This window comes from Mytilus trossulus, chromosome 10 (genome assembly GCF_036588685.1).
Source record: "Mytilus trossulus isolate FHL-02 chromosome 10, PNRI_Mtr1.1.1.hap1, whole genome shotgun sequence".
Taxonomy (NCBI): Eukaryota; Metazoa; Mollusca; class Bivalvia; order Mytilida; family Mytilidae; genus Mytilus; species Mytilus trossulus.
In genome coordinates this window covers 55,973,665-55,990,025 of record NC_086382.1, presented here as the reverse complement: position 1 = coordinate 55,990,025, position 16,361 = coordinate 55,973,665, and the positions used below count along the sequence as shown (strand labels likewise).

At 31.6% G+C, this 16,361-nt stretch overlaps 1 protein-coding gene across 6 annotated transcripts in view; it reads right to left on the bottom strand.

The window, feature by feature from the left end:
* LOC134688209 (suppressor of lurcher protein 1-like) overlaps positions 1–16,361 on the bottom strand; it is a 152,628-nt gene that overhangs the window by 56,245 nt on the left and 80,022 nt on the right. For 5 of the 6 annotated variants that reach the window (XM_063548681.1, XM_063548684.1, XM_063548685.1 and 2 more), the window contains 3 exons: positions 5,256–5,331; positions 2,055–2,102; positions 563–749 (listed from right to left, as the gene is read on the bottom strand). In XM_063548681.1, coding sequence (XP_063404751.1) covers positions 563–749; positions 2,055–2,102; positions 5,256–5,331 — 311 coding nt within the window. The remainder of the gene's footprint in view (positions 1–562; positions 750–2,054; positions 2,103–5,255; positions 5,332–16,361) is intronic. The other variant, XM_063548686.1, reaches the window with a different exon arrangement.

Below are 16,361 nucleotides of genomic sequence, written 5' to 3'. Positions count from 1 at the left end.
AACTAACACAGAAAATATGATTCCCATCAGTTTCATTGGTTGTAGTGTTTTATAACATTTTTAGTTTCAACATGCTCTTTTCAGAATAAATGGAGAATAGTCCATTGGATGCAGATGATGCCACTTCTTGCATATAAAGTTATAAAGGGACATAACTAAAGAACTTGAAATTGATCGGTGTTTAAATGGTTATCAGCTTTATGTATGAATTTCATAACATTTGGTTGAGGCAAACTTAAGTTGGACAGATAGACATACAGACAAGGGTAACACTTAATTCCCTTCTGCTGAGGAAGGGGCATAAACAAAATGTGAGGTGCTATGAAATAATTAAAATATCATTAGCTGATCTTATTGTTAAAGGCTGTACGGTTCCACTTGGAAGTCAGGCCAGGCTGATAGTTATTTTATTGGTAATCATAATAGATTTCCTTATTTGTGTGCATTCATCAAGATCTTCAAAAGCAAAGAGATTTTGTCATGTAAATTGTGTGTTAAATCAAATGATTCAAATCTTTTATATATGTACATGTTTGGTGTAACTATAGTAACATAAACCTACGTGTTATTTTTTGCATCAGGATACATCATATCAAAATCGGTAAATTTTATTTCTACTAATTCTCCAACATCGCCTATAAATGTAAACAGAATACACTCTATTCCTTTACTGTAGAATTGTGGGAAGTTAGGGGAGTTAAATCTTCCTTCTGTACCACCGAGGCTTTGGTACACTATACACTCACATGCTAAAATAAAAGAATAAAAAAATTGTATGAAATAATTTTACATGTAGGATTTTTCTTCTTGTCTCTCAACAGAATGATGTTTTCCTAACTTGCATGGCTTTTTTAAAGAAAATCCAGCATAATATACACATAAACATATAAAAGTTTAAAATCCTAAAACTCAATTTTGCTTGAAAGTGAATGAAATAACAATAAAAACTTCTTTTTTGATACAAAATCTGTTTTTTATTGTAGAGGACAGATTTCAGTTAATCTATTTATACTACTAAAACTTTATTGATTACATTGTCACACAAACAGTCAATTTCAAACCATTAATTTTAAGACAATAGAAATTATTTCTTAGAGAACAAGATGATTGTAAGACAGTTTGAAATAAAACATTCGTTACAGAAATTAACTTTCTTAAATTACTTGTGGGTTATAAACTAAAGTTTAGTTTGTAAATCAAACGTATAATTACTTTTGTGACTGCCTTAGGAATTGTTTTAGTAAACATCTTACGTAACAATGATATAAAACATCCATTATATTTATAAACTTACTTAAAACATTATATCATAAATGTATCATCAGTCATTAAGGACTTAGCATTGTCACTTTATTCTCAAAAATATGTACTTTTGATCTTTAAGTTTTTCATACAGTTTTTATACTTGGAAAAATAGTTCCCACTCACAATTATGAATGTCAAAACAACTCAATTATTCATATAATGCCTTGACAGATGATGTTATACTGTCTTATCATTAATACTATATATTGTTGAATATTTGTAATATTAAGCAGAGTTTGAATGTACCTATCAATTGATCTAATACAAGATTTTGGTAAGATATTAAAACACCTCAAAGTTAATTAAGTTACAACATGCCTTAATCAAAGCATCCCCTTGTAATAAAATCTTAATCCTAACTTTAATAATAATCTGTTTACAAATTGTTAACACTAAATCATAATGTTATTTTATGTTAATTCTATATTTAAAACTATTGTTGTTAAGATTTAATAAGAATGATATCATATCTGTTAATCATCTTTTCACAATTGCTGTTAACACTAACTTATATATGTATGATAAAATGTCTGTTATTTATATTCTAACTTCTGCTGTTAATACCACTACCAAACAGATATTGAAAGTAATACTAAATGTACTGTTAATAAGCTGCTAACACTGTTATTGAACAGTAAAACACCTGTTAATCACTTGTATATTGTTAATAGTCAATAAACTGTTAATAAATTGTTATTTACACTGTTAGTGTACAGTAAAACACCTGTTAATCACTTGTATATTGTTACCTCTATCAACATGGTAGTCGCTCTCGTAATTAATGCAGTTATCCTTGTCTGTTGTGCAAACAAATAATTAGCATAGATTAACATAATTTATATTACTAGAAAAATATTGGCATATTTGGCAATGAGTTCATTAGGGACATAATCATATTTGGCAATGAATTCAAGGGACATAATCATATTTGGTAATGAATCCAAGGGACATAATCATATTTGGCATTAAATTCAAGGGACATAATCATATTTGACAATGAATCCAAGGGACATAATCATATTTGGCAATGAATCCAAGGGACATAATCATATTTGACAATGAATCCAAGGGACATAATCATATTTGGTATTGAATCCAAGGGACATAATCCTCATATTTGTCAATGATTCAAGGGATATAATAAAAGGAGAGAGATATTTCACATAGATAAAACGTAATCCCATATCTAGAATATACTATATTATATCATAGAAAAGCATATGATGTTATGGTAGCCAACTTTATATATTTTATCTAGCTGAATATTGCTTAGTCTTAAGTAATTCTGAAATTATAAAAACAACCTTAAATGTCACTTTATAAAAGCACTGGAAAAACATAAAAAAAAAATATTTTAGGAAATCTATTCATATGTGTCTTCAAAGAACAATGTTTGTTCTTCCAAAACATTACATGCTAATAAGCAATTAATTAGTTATCGAAATAATCAAATTGTGCAATGGTATCCCCTTGGAATTCCGTACTTGTTTTAAAGTCCATTAAAAAAAAAAAGCATCACTTCAAAGTTCAACAACAATTGCCACATCTTGGAAATTCAAATTATACCCATTAAATAAATATGTTCCAAATGAACTGTCATAATAAATCACTTCCATACTTCTAAGTTGTAGATTTCATAGATTACTAAAGAATTGATTTGGAGGTATTGAACATTCTAACAACACTGCCATATAAATGTTACAGTTGAAAGCTCAAAAGTTGATTTTAGAGTTTTAAACTCATTTGCCTTCAGTAAAACAAATTAATTTAAAGGTACAAAAAATCATTCTAAGTTTACCATTAAATACCATTCCTTTCATGATTTTATCCAATTCAAAATTTTACAATACAAATTGTTTAATGGGAATAAAATTGTTTGGATTAATTCTTGTAGAAAGTCTCTGCATTTATCATTTTTTTATGTGGGGTGGGGCTCAGAGCTCTCTTCTCCTCCCCTTTAATCTGCCTCTGGAAGCTGTCGGGGAACTTCATAATAGTTATAACACATTTTAAACATATCAGTTTTCAAGCAAACAGTAAGAAACCTGGAAGGAACAACCATAAAATGGCATAGCAGTATAAATTGTAGTTGCTGAGAAAAATGCAACAGAAATGGGAAATGTCATAGAGATAAACCAGTATTCCCCCTCCCATTGAGTGGGGGTATACAAACTTTGTAATTGTTCCTATTTATAGTTACATCATTGGGGTAAAATCTCTTATTTGGCATTACAATGAGAAAGATCATATCAAAAGGATATGTGTACTTTTTAGTTTCAAGTTGATTAGACTTTAACTTCATCTAAAACTACCTCAACTAAAAACTTTAACCTGAAGCGGAATAATAAGACAAACAAACGAACAAACAGATGCACAGACCAGAAAACATAATGCCCCTATACTATTGAAGCTAGGTGAGGCATAAAAATGTTTTAAAGTGAACTCAAGCATGTCCCTTCGTTTTGGGGCATAAAAATATTTTTAAGTGATCCCAAGCATATTCCTTCTTTTTGGGGCAAAATATTTCGCATGACAATAACAGAAAAATCCACAGTAGAAAAAAAAATAGTTGTTTTGAAACATTTTTTGGTGTATGAGAAGAAAAATAAGAACAATTTTAAGTTTTGGTAATAGTATGACAGCGGTTGCTTTTTAAAACCATGAATGATTTTTCTCAGGTACCGATCTATTACTTTGTAATAATACAGCAAAGTCTAGTTTCTTGTTTCTGGCAAATTGCATGGTGCCATGCTGCAGTTATTATATTATGAAAATCACTAGCCCATTCTCAATAATGACATAGAAAACTGCATGTGATGTTGTATTTATTCAATATCAACTAATTAGTTTCTACTGTAATAATAGTTTGTTCAGTAGGTGACTAGATTGCAGGAGGAAAATTTTGACTGCATTGGTAAAACAGCCTCAAGTTTTATCATTAATATAAAAACAAAATAATTGGTGTGATTTTTTTGCAAGATAATGCACCATTAAAAAACAAAATTGTCTACAGATTCTTATCAAAAACTTGTACTTCAATAGTCTATTATTGAACAAAATTTGTAATTATTATCTGATGTTCTGACTAAATTGTTTGTCATTATCCAGTATTGGGAAATGTATTCTTTTATCACAAGGAGATTTTTTTTTTGTACAGTCAATGATAATCATTGAATTGTTGGTTTTTAAACTAGAAATTTTATTATAAGATCTGATTAAAGCATCACCAAAACTCATGTCAGATAAATGGTGTAAGACGGTCATATACACCACCTTACAATTAGTATAGTTGACCTATCTTGACTTATTGTTTATTATAATTTAAAACTAGAACAAAACAAAAAACTTAACATTGACCAATGAACCATGAAAATGAGGTCAAGGGCAGGTGGTATCTGCCAGACAGCAGTTCACAGTTCATCTCCCATGCTGATAATATTTGCCTTTGTCTTATTATCTTTGAATGTTTCAGTTTGTAAGAATATAATCAAACAGAGAAATTTAAATACAACAAATAGACATTTGAGGGTCAAAAACTATGAAACAGGGTTCTGATTTTTGGGAAAATAACGCAAGATATACGCCTTAATGTTCTGACAATTTTAATCCATCATATAACTGGTTTACACTTTAAATACACTCTTGTTTTTTGTTTTATTAAGCCAAAAACTGCACTTTACACCTAAATATATTTTTTCATGATTAGGGCCATGTTTGTTGATGGATCAAATCCCCCAAAACAGTTTTAAAATATGATTCTCCAAGGAATATTCTTACAGAAGAAAAGCAAAAGATTACACAGCTCATAAGTTAAAAACAATCTTGACAGCACCATGGCAAAAAAAAGAAAGAAAAAAAACCCAGGGGTTTCAAGTTATTCAGTAAAATATAACAATATGCATGTTGTTAAGATCAGATTCCAAACTTAAGTCCTTCAATAGTTAACTTACCTGGATTAATTGTGGCATAATTAACCGTAATCACATAAGCTAATTGTATTAATCCAAAGTACCACATTGGTGGCATCTGAAAATAGAAAAAAAAACATCATTACTAAGATTGTTCAGCACTTTTCATTTTTTAAATTACCATTATATTAAGCTAAATATTTCTAAAACTGGAATTCTTCACCATACATGTACCTTACATGAAGCATGATTACAGAGGGGGGGAAGGAGGGGTCTTGATCCCGAAATCCCGGACTTAAAAACACAAAATCCCAAAATCCCGGGCTTAAAAATACGAAATCCTGAGGTCCTGAAATTCGAAAAAAAGAATTCACGAATCCCGAAAGGGTCAATACCAAAATCCCATGCTTAAAAACACCCGATCCTGGAGTCCTGATAAAGGTCCTATCCCCCCTCTTTACACAATAGACAATGTCATTTTTTTTCACACCATTTTTTATTTTGTATGCTTGCGGCTTCCCAAATGACCACTTTCAATGTGATGTGAAAAACTCGTTTCAACATGTGAAATGTTGGCCAAAAAAATGACCAGAATTTAAGTTTGTTATTAAAAGTTTTCACCTGTTTAAAAATCAATTTACAGGTTCAAATGTTTTTTTTTTTCAAAGACATATATAGTTTATGGTCATATCATCAATAAATGAGGGGTCATCTTGATCTTGCTTTAAACAGTTACCTAAGCTCATTGCCGCTGTTTATAATGAGTTCTGTACACTTGAGAGCAATTTTCTATAAATCACATTTTTAAGGGACATAACTCTGGTAAAACAAATTCATACATAAGCAGTGATTTTTAAACTCCTAAGAGACAATGCTGGTATAAATTTCATCACTATCTTACAGGAAAAATACCTATGAGAGCTCTTATAAGACTGAGTCATCATGACGGACAGATGCCCAGTATTTCAATGTTCCCCACAACGATTGCATTGGGAACAAAAATAAGTTGTAAAACAAATAGTTTATCATTGGTGTACTATATATGCCATTCCACCTACACTTCTAAATAATTGCAGCCTTCTTTTTGAAATAAATTTTAAAGTTGCTAAAATGTTTTTTTGGTCAACGAGTTTTAATAAATCTGTTTCTAGATGTTATATAGATATTTATGTATTTTCAAATTGCATTTACAACAGTTTAATAATTAATAGTGTATTGTGTAAGGATATCATTATCTGCTAAAAATTATCTTAATTGTAGAAATCAGTTGTCTTCAAAAGGAGTACTATCGATTTCTTAGATACAAATTAACAATGCTATGGCTTGGCTCTGTGGATTAGATTAATGGGTAAATAAAAGTTTCCACAATTGCTATTTTATTGCTAATGAAGTCATCCTCATAGGAGAAACAACAGCAAATGTTTTATTTATTTAATCCAATATTAACTGTACAGAGCCCATAAAATAACACTAAATAACCTTTCACTGCCAACTTGCATGAGTGGTATATCAAAGTTAATTAAACATGTTATTGTATATACAAAGAAAACGGTTTATAGGCATGCATTTAGCTAAAATAATATATTATGTAGAATTTTCTAAGAATAAAGATTTGAGAATTTCTGATGCAGATTTTTTCCAGAAATACAATTGAGAGCATGTACCAAAATTTAAAAAAAGGAGTAACAGAGGTGGATTGGAGGGGGAAGCAGGGAGCCATCTCCACCTTTTTTTGTGAGAAAAATTTGGGTTGATTATATAAGGATATAGACTGAAGTTTGACTGGAGCATGTCCCATTTTTGCCACTGTGTGCTACACCATTAATCCCCCTTATGATAATTTCCAGTTTCGCCACTGAGTTATATATGCATTCAAAGGTTTGGTACCAATGAGTCACTCAGCCTCACCTTGTGAGTAAGAATTAAGTTTGGGTAATCTGTATAGATAAATGTAAACCAAGTTCTCGATAACTTCTTTTCTTAAACCACAATGAGCACTTAAATATACATCTCTATAAGCAAACAGAATAACAGATAATTCCAACCTACTTCCAAACCCACACATCTCTCACTCACCAATCATTCAATTATGTTACACATCTCTATTATCTCAGCTACTATATCAAACAATCAAATTTGTCAAGAACCTACCATTTTTTCCTTATTAAGATACACACAGGCAAATTAAAATATCATTAATACGCCATTTGATGCCAAGAATTGTATTATATCTATAACAAGACCTGCAAATTTCCCTAACCACTAATTTCTCTGCATACTTTAACTAGTACAGACAATTGGATTGCCCTTGTGTGCTAAATTTGTTTTCTCCAGTAAATACACATCACAAACTCTGTTTAATGTCTAACTGACAAAAAACATGCAATTTTCAACAAAACATCTATTTTAGAATGTTTTATGATAAACTGACATCTATTTTTTACAATGAAACTTCAACAAATAAAAACCAATTCTCTAAAGTACACTTAGTTTTTCTTGTGATATGAGCCAGCTTATCTAGAAATCAGCCAAAGAAAAAAATCAGTACTTATAAATATTTCATCAGCAATCTTGGTGAGTGATTTTCTTACCCTTAACAAACAATATTATTCTGAACTTCATGAATGTATCATCGTGACATGAAGACATGGAAAAATATACTAAACTTCTAAGTTTGCACCAATTAACCCTTCTATCTCCAAATCATGATTAATATGTAATTACATGTAAAGTTTGCATGTTATATAGATATCAAAATGAACAACTGCTAAAATATTTAGTATTTGGGGAAACTGAAAGTTTGGCAGCTCACAGAGATCACACATGTACTGGACACAGTGATTCATTGAATACCAATAATTGATAATGATCTTAATAAATGCCTTTTTATTGTTTTGCAGTATATGATTGATTGATTGGTGTTTAACACTATTTCAGCACTAAATTTGTGCTATTTCCTTGCGTCAGTTTTTATTTGTGGTGGAAGCAGGAAAGTCTGTGAGAACAATGGCAGACAACCTTTGATAGAAAAATTTGACAATTGAGTCGACCACAACTGTCACATTGGGATTCAAAATCACAACCTCAGTGCTGACAGACTTAATATATAGTAATACAATTGGTTGACTACTAAGAACACTCGGCCACTGTGCCTCTTTAATGGTACATTATAAGTTGGGTTCTTAATTTATCAACTCATTGACCTGCAATCTCCTTTTATTCATGGTTTAGAATAAAAGGGATTCTATCTTTTAAAGGTATTAATAATATCTATTTTTTAACTCATAATACATTATTTGATTGGCTTTGTGCATTCGTTGTTATGGTTTATGTAACAATAAGCAGTGTCAGTTTATTTTCCATGTAAGAATCAAACTGAAATTCCCGCATTCTTTTGTAAAAGTACAAGTTCTAATGGGGACTGCAAATGATGCAACAATGTCAGTTCAAAAATCTCTAACTGCAAAAATAATTAACTTTTTTATTTCATTCATAAAAAACATAACAATGCATAACAACAAATTCCCATTTGGAGGGAACCTATTTCCATAGTCATGACAATGCATCATCACCTCTTCCTTTAAACCAGCAATAATAACCGGCATAAATCGGAATAAAATCTTTACCCTTCAATGTAATGAGAAAATTTATAAATCTGAAAACTGTAATGCCTTGTATTCATTTGACACTTTCATAGAAATATTTGCTGTTTCAATGATTTATTGTGAGATCTCGATTTGATATCTGCAAATGTGTTTAAAACGTAAAGATGTCAGAGCCTTTTTCTTTATTGTGTTTTAAACAATTCTTGCTATGAAAACAAAGGGAACTAATTTGTTTTTTTTGTTATTTTCTTCTTGCATAAAGAGACTATAGTTTCTATAAATATAAATATGTATAAATGCACTTAACCATTGAAATTATTTGCAAATCAGCAATGTTTTGAAACCAAACAATGTTAACTAAATATAAAGTACCCTTACTCTAAAAATGTAGTTCTCAATTGTACTTAAATAGGGCTAAGACATGTTATGTTGATGTTGGTCAATATGACACATGTAAATCTGAGATACTTTGATCATCAAGGATTAAATGTTATTTCAGTATAAATTTCTTAATCTTATAAATTAAACAGAAGTAAAGTAATATAATGATAAAAATCAAATATACAACAATTTCTGGTACAATTAAGTCATGATTTCAAGAATTTTTGTTTTTGCCATAAATTGCATCATTGGATACTTAAAGCTGCAACGCAAAATGTGCAATAGTTCATATACATTTCCTCTCATATATTCTGCCTTTACTTTGTCTTTTTAAAGCTCTTCAAAACATTTTACTATTCCATAGTACTCACATTATGGATGGTTTAAAGTTTTCCCTACATGAACAATATTGAAAAGTACAACCTAAAAAGATGCACTGGAATTTATACATTGAGGCAATAAAATATTAATAAAATTTATCCATTAAGCCCATTAAAGTAATTTTATCTATTCCAATCCACCTCAGTTCAGACCTAACGAAGTTTTATAAATTATTAATAAATTCAGTTCCAAATAGTAAAAGAAAATGCAAAATCATAAAGCTTAATGTATTGAAAAGATTTTAAAAGAACAAAACAAATCCTTTCATTAAAGATTTAGTAGATTCATAATAGCTGATAATAGTATTGATAACAATGTTTTAGAATCTTTATGAGAAAGTAATTACTAATGTTTCCAATGGGACTGTTCTACTCAAATGACAACTATTATCAAATGTAAACATTCAAATCAGAAATAACAGGTTATGTAAATCATTTCAAATAGAAATCTAACAGCCTAATGTATGTAAAAAATAACTAGAGGCTCTCAAAAGCCTGTATTGCTCACCTGATTCTACCTGGGTTTTTGAAATCATATAAAAAAAAGATTCATAAATTTGGCTACAAAGTAACAACACTTGGCCAGCACCTCATTAAGAAAGGAACATTTATGCTATGTTTGGTTTCATTCCATTCAGTGGTTCCCTAAAAGAAGTCATTTGTATGCATTTCTCATAGGGTCCTATGTTAAACTAAGTCCCCTGCTGGCTGCCATCTTGAATGATTGATCAGCTACAAAGTAACAACACCTTGTCAGCACCTCATAAGGAACATTCATGCCATGTTTGGTTTCATTCCATTCAGTGGTTCTCTAAAAGAAGTCATTTGTATGCATTTCTCATAGGGTCCTATGTTAAACTAAGTCCCCCACTGGCGGCCATCTTGAATGATGGATCAGCTACAAAGTAACAACACTTGGTCAGCACCTCATAACAAACATTCATGCCATGTTTGGTTTCATTCCATTCAGTGGTTCTCTAAAAGAAGTCATTTGTATGCATTTCCCATAGGGTCCTATGTTAAACTGAGTCCCCTGCTGGCGGCCATTTTGAATGATGGATCGGCTACAAAGTAACAACACTTGGTCAGCACCTCATAAGGAACATGCTTGCCAAGTTTGATTTCATTCCATTCAGTGGATCTCTAAAAAGAGTCATTTGTATGCATTTCCCTTAGGGTCCTATGTTAAACTAAGTCCCCCGCTGGCGGCCATCTTGAATGATGGATTAGCTACAAAGTAACAACACTTTGTCAGCACCTCATAAGGAACATTCATGCCATGTTTGGTTTCATTCCATTCAGTGGTTTTCTTAAAGAAGTCATTTGTATGCATTTCAGATAGGGTCCTATGTTAAACTAAGTCCCCCGCTGGCTGCCATCTTGAATGATGGATTGACTATAAAGTAACAACACTTGGTCAGCACCTCATAAGGAACATGCATGCCATGTTTGGTTTCATCCCCATTCAGTGGTTCTCTAAAAGAAGTCATTTGTATGCATTTCCCATAGGGTCCTATGTTTAACTAAGTCCCCCGCTGGCGGCCATTTTGAATGATGGATCTGCTACAAAGTAACAACACTTAGTCAGCACCTCATAAGGAACATTCATGCCATGTTTGGTTTCATTCAATTCAGTGGTTCTCTAGAAGAAGTTCAAAATGTAAAATGTTAACGGTGATGACGACGGACGCCAAGTGATGAGAAAATCTCACTTGGCCCTGCGGGCCAGGTGAGCTAAAAATCAAACAAGAATGTGTCCATTAAGAACATGGATGCCCCTTATACACCATCACTTTCTTTGTTCAATTGACCACGAAATTGGGATAAAAACTCTTATTTGGCATTAAAATTAGAAAGAACATATCATAGGGAACATGTGTACTGCGATTCAAGTTGTTGGGACTTCAACTTCATCAAAAACTACCTTGACCAAAAACTTTGACCTTAATCTGGACAGAGTCAGACTGACAAACAAACACTGAACGGACGAACAACAGACGTACAGACCAGAAAACATAATACCTCTCTAATATCATAGGTGGGGCATAAATACAACCATGTAACATAGAATCAAATGACAACCACTGAATTGTAAACTCCTGACTTACGACAGGCTCACACATACAGAATGTAGTCATTTTAAATATTTTAGTTGCCACAACCCTCCCCTGACTTAGGACAGGCTACTACATACAGAATGTAGTCATTTTAAATATATTAGTTGCCACAACCCTCCCCTGACTTAGGACAGGCTACTACATACAGAATGTAGTCATTTTAAATATATTAGTTGCCACAACCCTCCCCTGACTTAGGACAGGCTACTACATACAGAATGTAGTCATTTTAAATATATTAGTTGCCACAACCCTCCCCTGACTTAGGACAGGCTACTACATACAGAATGTAGTCATTTTAAATATATTAGTTGCCACAACCCTCCCCTGACTTAGGACAGGCTACTACATACAGAATGTAGTCATTTTAAATATATTAGTTGCCACAACCCTCCCCTGACTTAGGACAGGCTACTACATACAGAATGTAGTCATTTTAAATATATTAGTTGCCACAACCCTCCCCTGACTTAGGACAGGCTACTACATACAGAATGTAGTCATTTTAAATATATTAGTTGCCACAACCCTCCCCTGACTTAGGACAGGCTACTACATACAGAATGTAGTCATGTTAACATGTTAGTGGCTGTGTAACCCTCCCCTTCTCCTGGGACAGTGGTGCAACAGAACAATACAACAACTGTATAAAACACTAAACAAACAACAATTACCAGTATGATCAACAGCAACAATTAACAACCACTCATCTACAGGCTCCTGACTTAGGACAGCTTCATATAGAATGTGGCACAGTTAAACATGCTAGCAGGCGCCAACCCTTCCTTAACCTGGGACAGTGGTGCAAGGATAACCAAGAAGAGCCAAACAGGGGAACCAGCCCCTTTAATAATAAGAGCTTAAATTACGTATAACAAATGTAAACAAGTGTTAGGCGAAGAAGTATTATCAAAATGTTGGCTTTTTTAGAGGGTCCCCCTTTTTCAAAATTCAGGATTTGCACCTGGAAATAATACAACATGGAATATTTGGTCCAGTTCCTCTTCTTAGTAAGTCATTTGAGCTCAGTAAAAAACGTTTGTCTGGAAATGTTTTCTTTGGATTAAGAGGAGAAAACTCACTTTCAATTCAGTAAGGACCAACAAGAGTTATCTCCCTTTGAGTAAATAGGAACTTAAGGGTAACAAGTAGTGCTTTCAAAATTGTATCTACAAATTAAATCTATCTTAAAATCTTTCTAGAAATCTTTATAGTTGATAATGATAAATGCTGAAAGTAATAATAATTATTTTTTATTCAACAGATGATGTATTAGCAATTAACTAGTATCACATTTATTTCAATCAACAATTACAAAAGCAATTCCATATAAAGTATTCTTCCTTCATTTTTTGCACTACACATATTGATGACTTGCTAGAGTCTTAGTTTAGCAGTTAAATAATTATTTTTATAAGTTTCATAGAATGTAACAAAATTACAACTTGAAGGATTATCTAACACAAATACAGTCAAAACATAGCTACAGATTATATAATCTTTCTGACAAAGGCCTGACTACCCATCACCTAACAAAATGAATTTATTCCATTAACACAAAAAACAAAAGTCCAATCCATTTCTGTTCCTCGTTTATTTCAATTTCTATGCTAGTCAACTATCCTAGTATACAAATAAATCATTATTACATTTTTATAAATTCAATTAGTTAGACCAATGTATCATTGTTAAAAGTCACAAAATCTCAGATTTGGCAAGAAAAAAATTTGAAAATGTCAAACAAGTCTTGAAAACATATCAGTTAAGCACTTTCACTTTTAGTGATGTGTCGGGTAGGAAATAAACGTCTTAAAGAAGTTGACTGATTATTTTAACATTGATTATACCTTCAAACTAAAGTACAACCAAGGCAGCTGATCTGTTTTCCTTTCATTCTAATTGTTTGATGTTTGTTGTACAATTGTCAGACCAATAAAACTATGTTTGTCTCAAAATATCAGAAATAACTATTTTCATTAAAGGGCAATAACTCTAAAATAAGTTGACCAAAGATTTCAGCCATTATGGTTCCTTGTAGATTTTGTCTTGCTGATGATTTGTGCTATTGAAATTTTTATCTATCTATTACAGTTTTTCAAGATGATAGTGGACAAATCATTATTAAAAGGCAATGAATTCAATGCAAATGTTTTGATTGATTTAAAAAAAAATTGACTTATTGTGCTAATCATTTTTGCTAGTACTATTTCTAGCTGGTTCCTTTTCTAGCTTTCAAGATAGAATTAGGCAAATTTAAAGCTCACACAATTTGAAAAATGAAGAATTTAAATAATTCTAATCAGAAATTGCCTGACAATTTTGGTCTGACATGTAGACTTGTTTTCACATCTTGTCTTAGACTTTCTGATAATTTTTGCTTTTCAAAGTTGGTATCTATTATAAATTTTAAGATTTATATATAACAGGATTATTTTTTTTAATTTTTAAATGGCAAAACTCTTCATTAAAAGGCAGAATTTCTCTTTTAAAAGTGGTTTTCAAAATTTTAGGCAAACCTTTCATTTTATACCCATATGTTGTAATATTTAGCCTTGTCAGCCATCTTGGTTGGCAGGCAGGGTCATTGGATAAGTTTCTTGTTAATAAAATTGAGAATGGAAATGGGGAATGTGTCAAAGAGACAACAACCCGACCAAATAAAAAAACAACAGCAGAAGGTCACCAACAGGTCTTCAATGTAGCGAGAAATTCCCGCAACCGGAGGCGTCCTTCAGCTGGCCCCTTAACAATTATATACTAGTTCAGTGATAATGAACGCCATACTAATTTCCAAATTGTACACAAGAAACTAAAATTAAAATAATACAAGACTAACAAAGGCCAGAGGCTCCTGACTTGGGACAGGCGCAAAACTTGATACCCCAATGATGATTGCTGACAAGTAATTTAATTTGGCCCAGTAGTTTCAGTCAACAGATGACAATAGATGACGACCCAAAAACTTACAATAGAAGAAGGACTCAAAAACTTACTTGGCATTGCAGCTAGGTTTAAGCGATTAGTTAATTTTTTCTTCATCTGAAATCCATCTTGTTAATCTTGGACATGAATAATTTATTTGATGTTTCATCATCTTTGTGTTATTTTTAGATTTTTTTTGTTTTTTTTTTGTTTAATCAGATAACTGTCCATTCATTAGTTCTTCATTTACTTTTGTTCTATTGTTTTTCTTGAAAGCAAAGAATTTTAGAGAATGAGTCTTATCTGTCTACAAAAAAAAATATGAACAAACCATTTCAGAAATTTATCTTAATAGAAATCTACAGTATTCTATATTATAACATATTGTATTGTATTTATCTTAGCCATTAAACAGTAGGAAACTTTAATCTAAGAAAAAAATAATGTGCAACCTTGAATTCTGTATTTTTATAAAGTGGTTGACCCAAATAAAATAAAAAAGACAAAAACTCAACTTTAAACTTTTCTATTCAATATGTTCATGGAAATTATATAATAAGATAGAACAAGTGAAATAGACTATGCAATTTATCTGTTCACGCATAGCAATTGCATACATTATACAAATCCTTGATCCCACTATCAAATAATGTTCAGGACTTTAAATTGTGCATTATCCAAGAAATATTAGAACAATTAACTGTCAACACCAGAGAGTTAAAGTTATGTCACCATGAGCATCGCATGTTAAGGTAAAATTGACACCTCCGCAAAATTTGCCACTTGAAATTTTATAAAATAAATTCCAATTTGAATTGTCTAACAAATGGATGCTTTCGAGTTCTGTAATTGACTTACAGTTGTGGTTTGGTCTTTATTCTGACAATAAATTTGTGATTCTTTAATGCATTAGCTCTATTTGACTTTAAACAGCAGAACACAGGAAATCTAATTAGAGATTATTCAAAGTTCACTCAGCTATTTTACTACTGTAATCTCTCGGTTTTTCACATTCTGAACATTAAATAATTTTATATTTTTTTTATATCATATCCCGTAATGGACTGATAAAAGAATTTAAATCATTATTCCCAAAAGTTTTGGGCCTTTCTGAAATAAATTTAGGATGAATCCAAGACAGATCATTATGGAGTGACCAAAACATAAGGATTTACAGATGCACTACCGAAACCATCTTACTCAGATACAGAAAGGAAGGCACCAAGATGGCAGCCCAAAAATGGTTAAATAAAAAGGTAAAATAACATCAAATCCTGGATCAGAGACTGTGCTGGAGGTTTATTTCAACAATATTAAAACAGAAATTTACGAATAAAATCAAAATGCACTATATACGTATTGTAATAACAAGGTCACCAACAAACATTTGCAAAAATATGTTAGGAACCCAGGGGTTGATCCAGCCATTTAATAAGGGGGGTTCCAACTATATGTCCCCATTTAAATGCATTGAACGTCCAAAAAAAGACGGGGGTTTCAACCCTGAGACAGGACCCTCCTCCTGGATCCAACACTGGGAACCTGATGTTCAGGTGTTGTTGTTTGTTGATGTGGTTCACATAAGTATTTCTTGTTCTCATTTTTTTTTATATAGATTAGACAGTTATTTTTCTTGTTCATATGGTTTTGCACATCTGTCTTGTAATGTTTTGGGCATTTATAAGAAGTACACCACTTATTCATGGTCCCCATTGCTTTCTGTGTAAAATTGCTCCGTTTCAA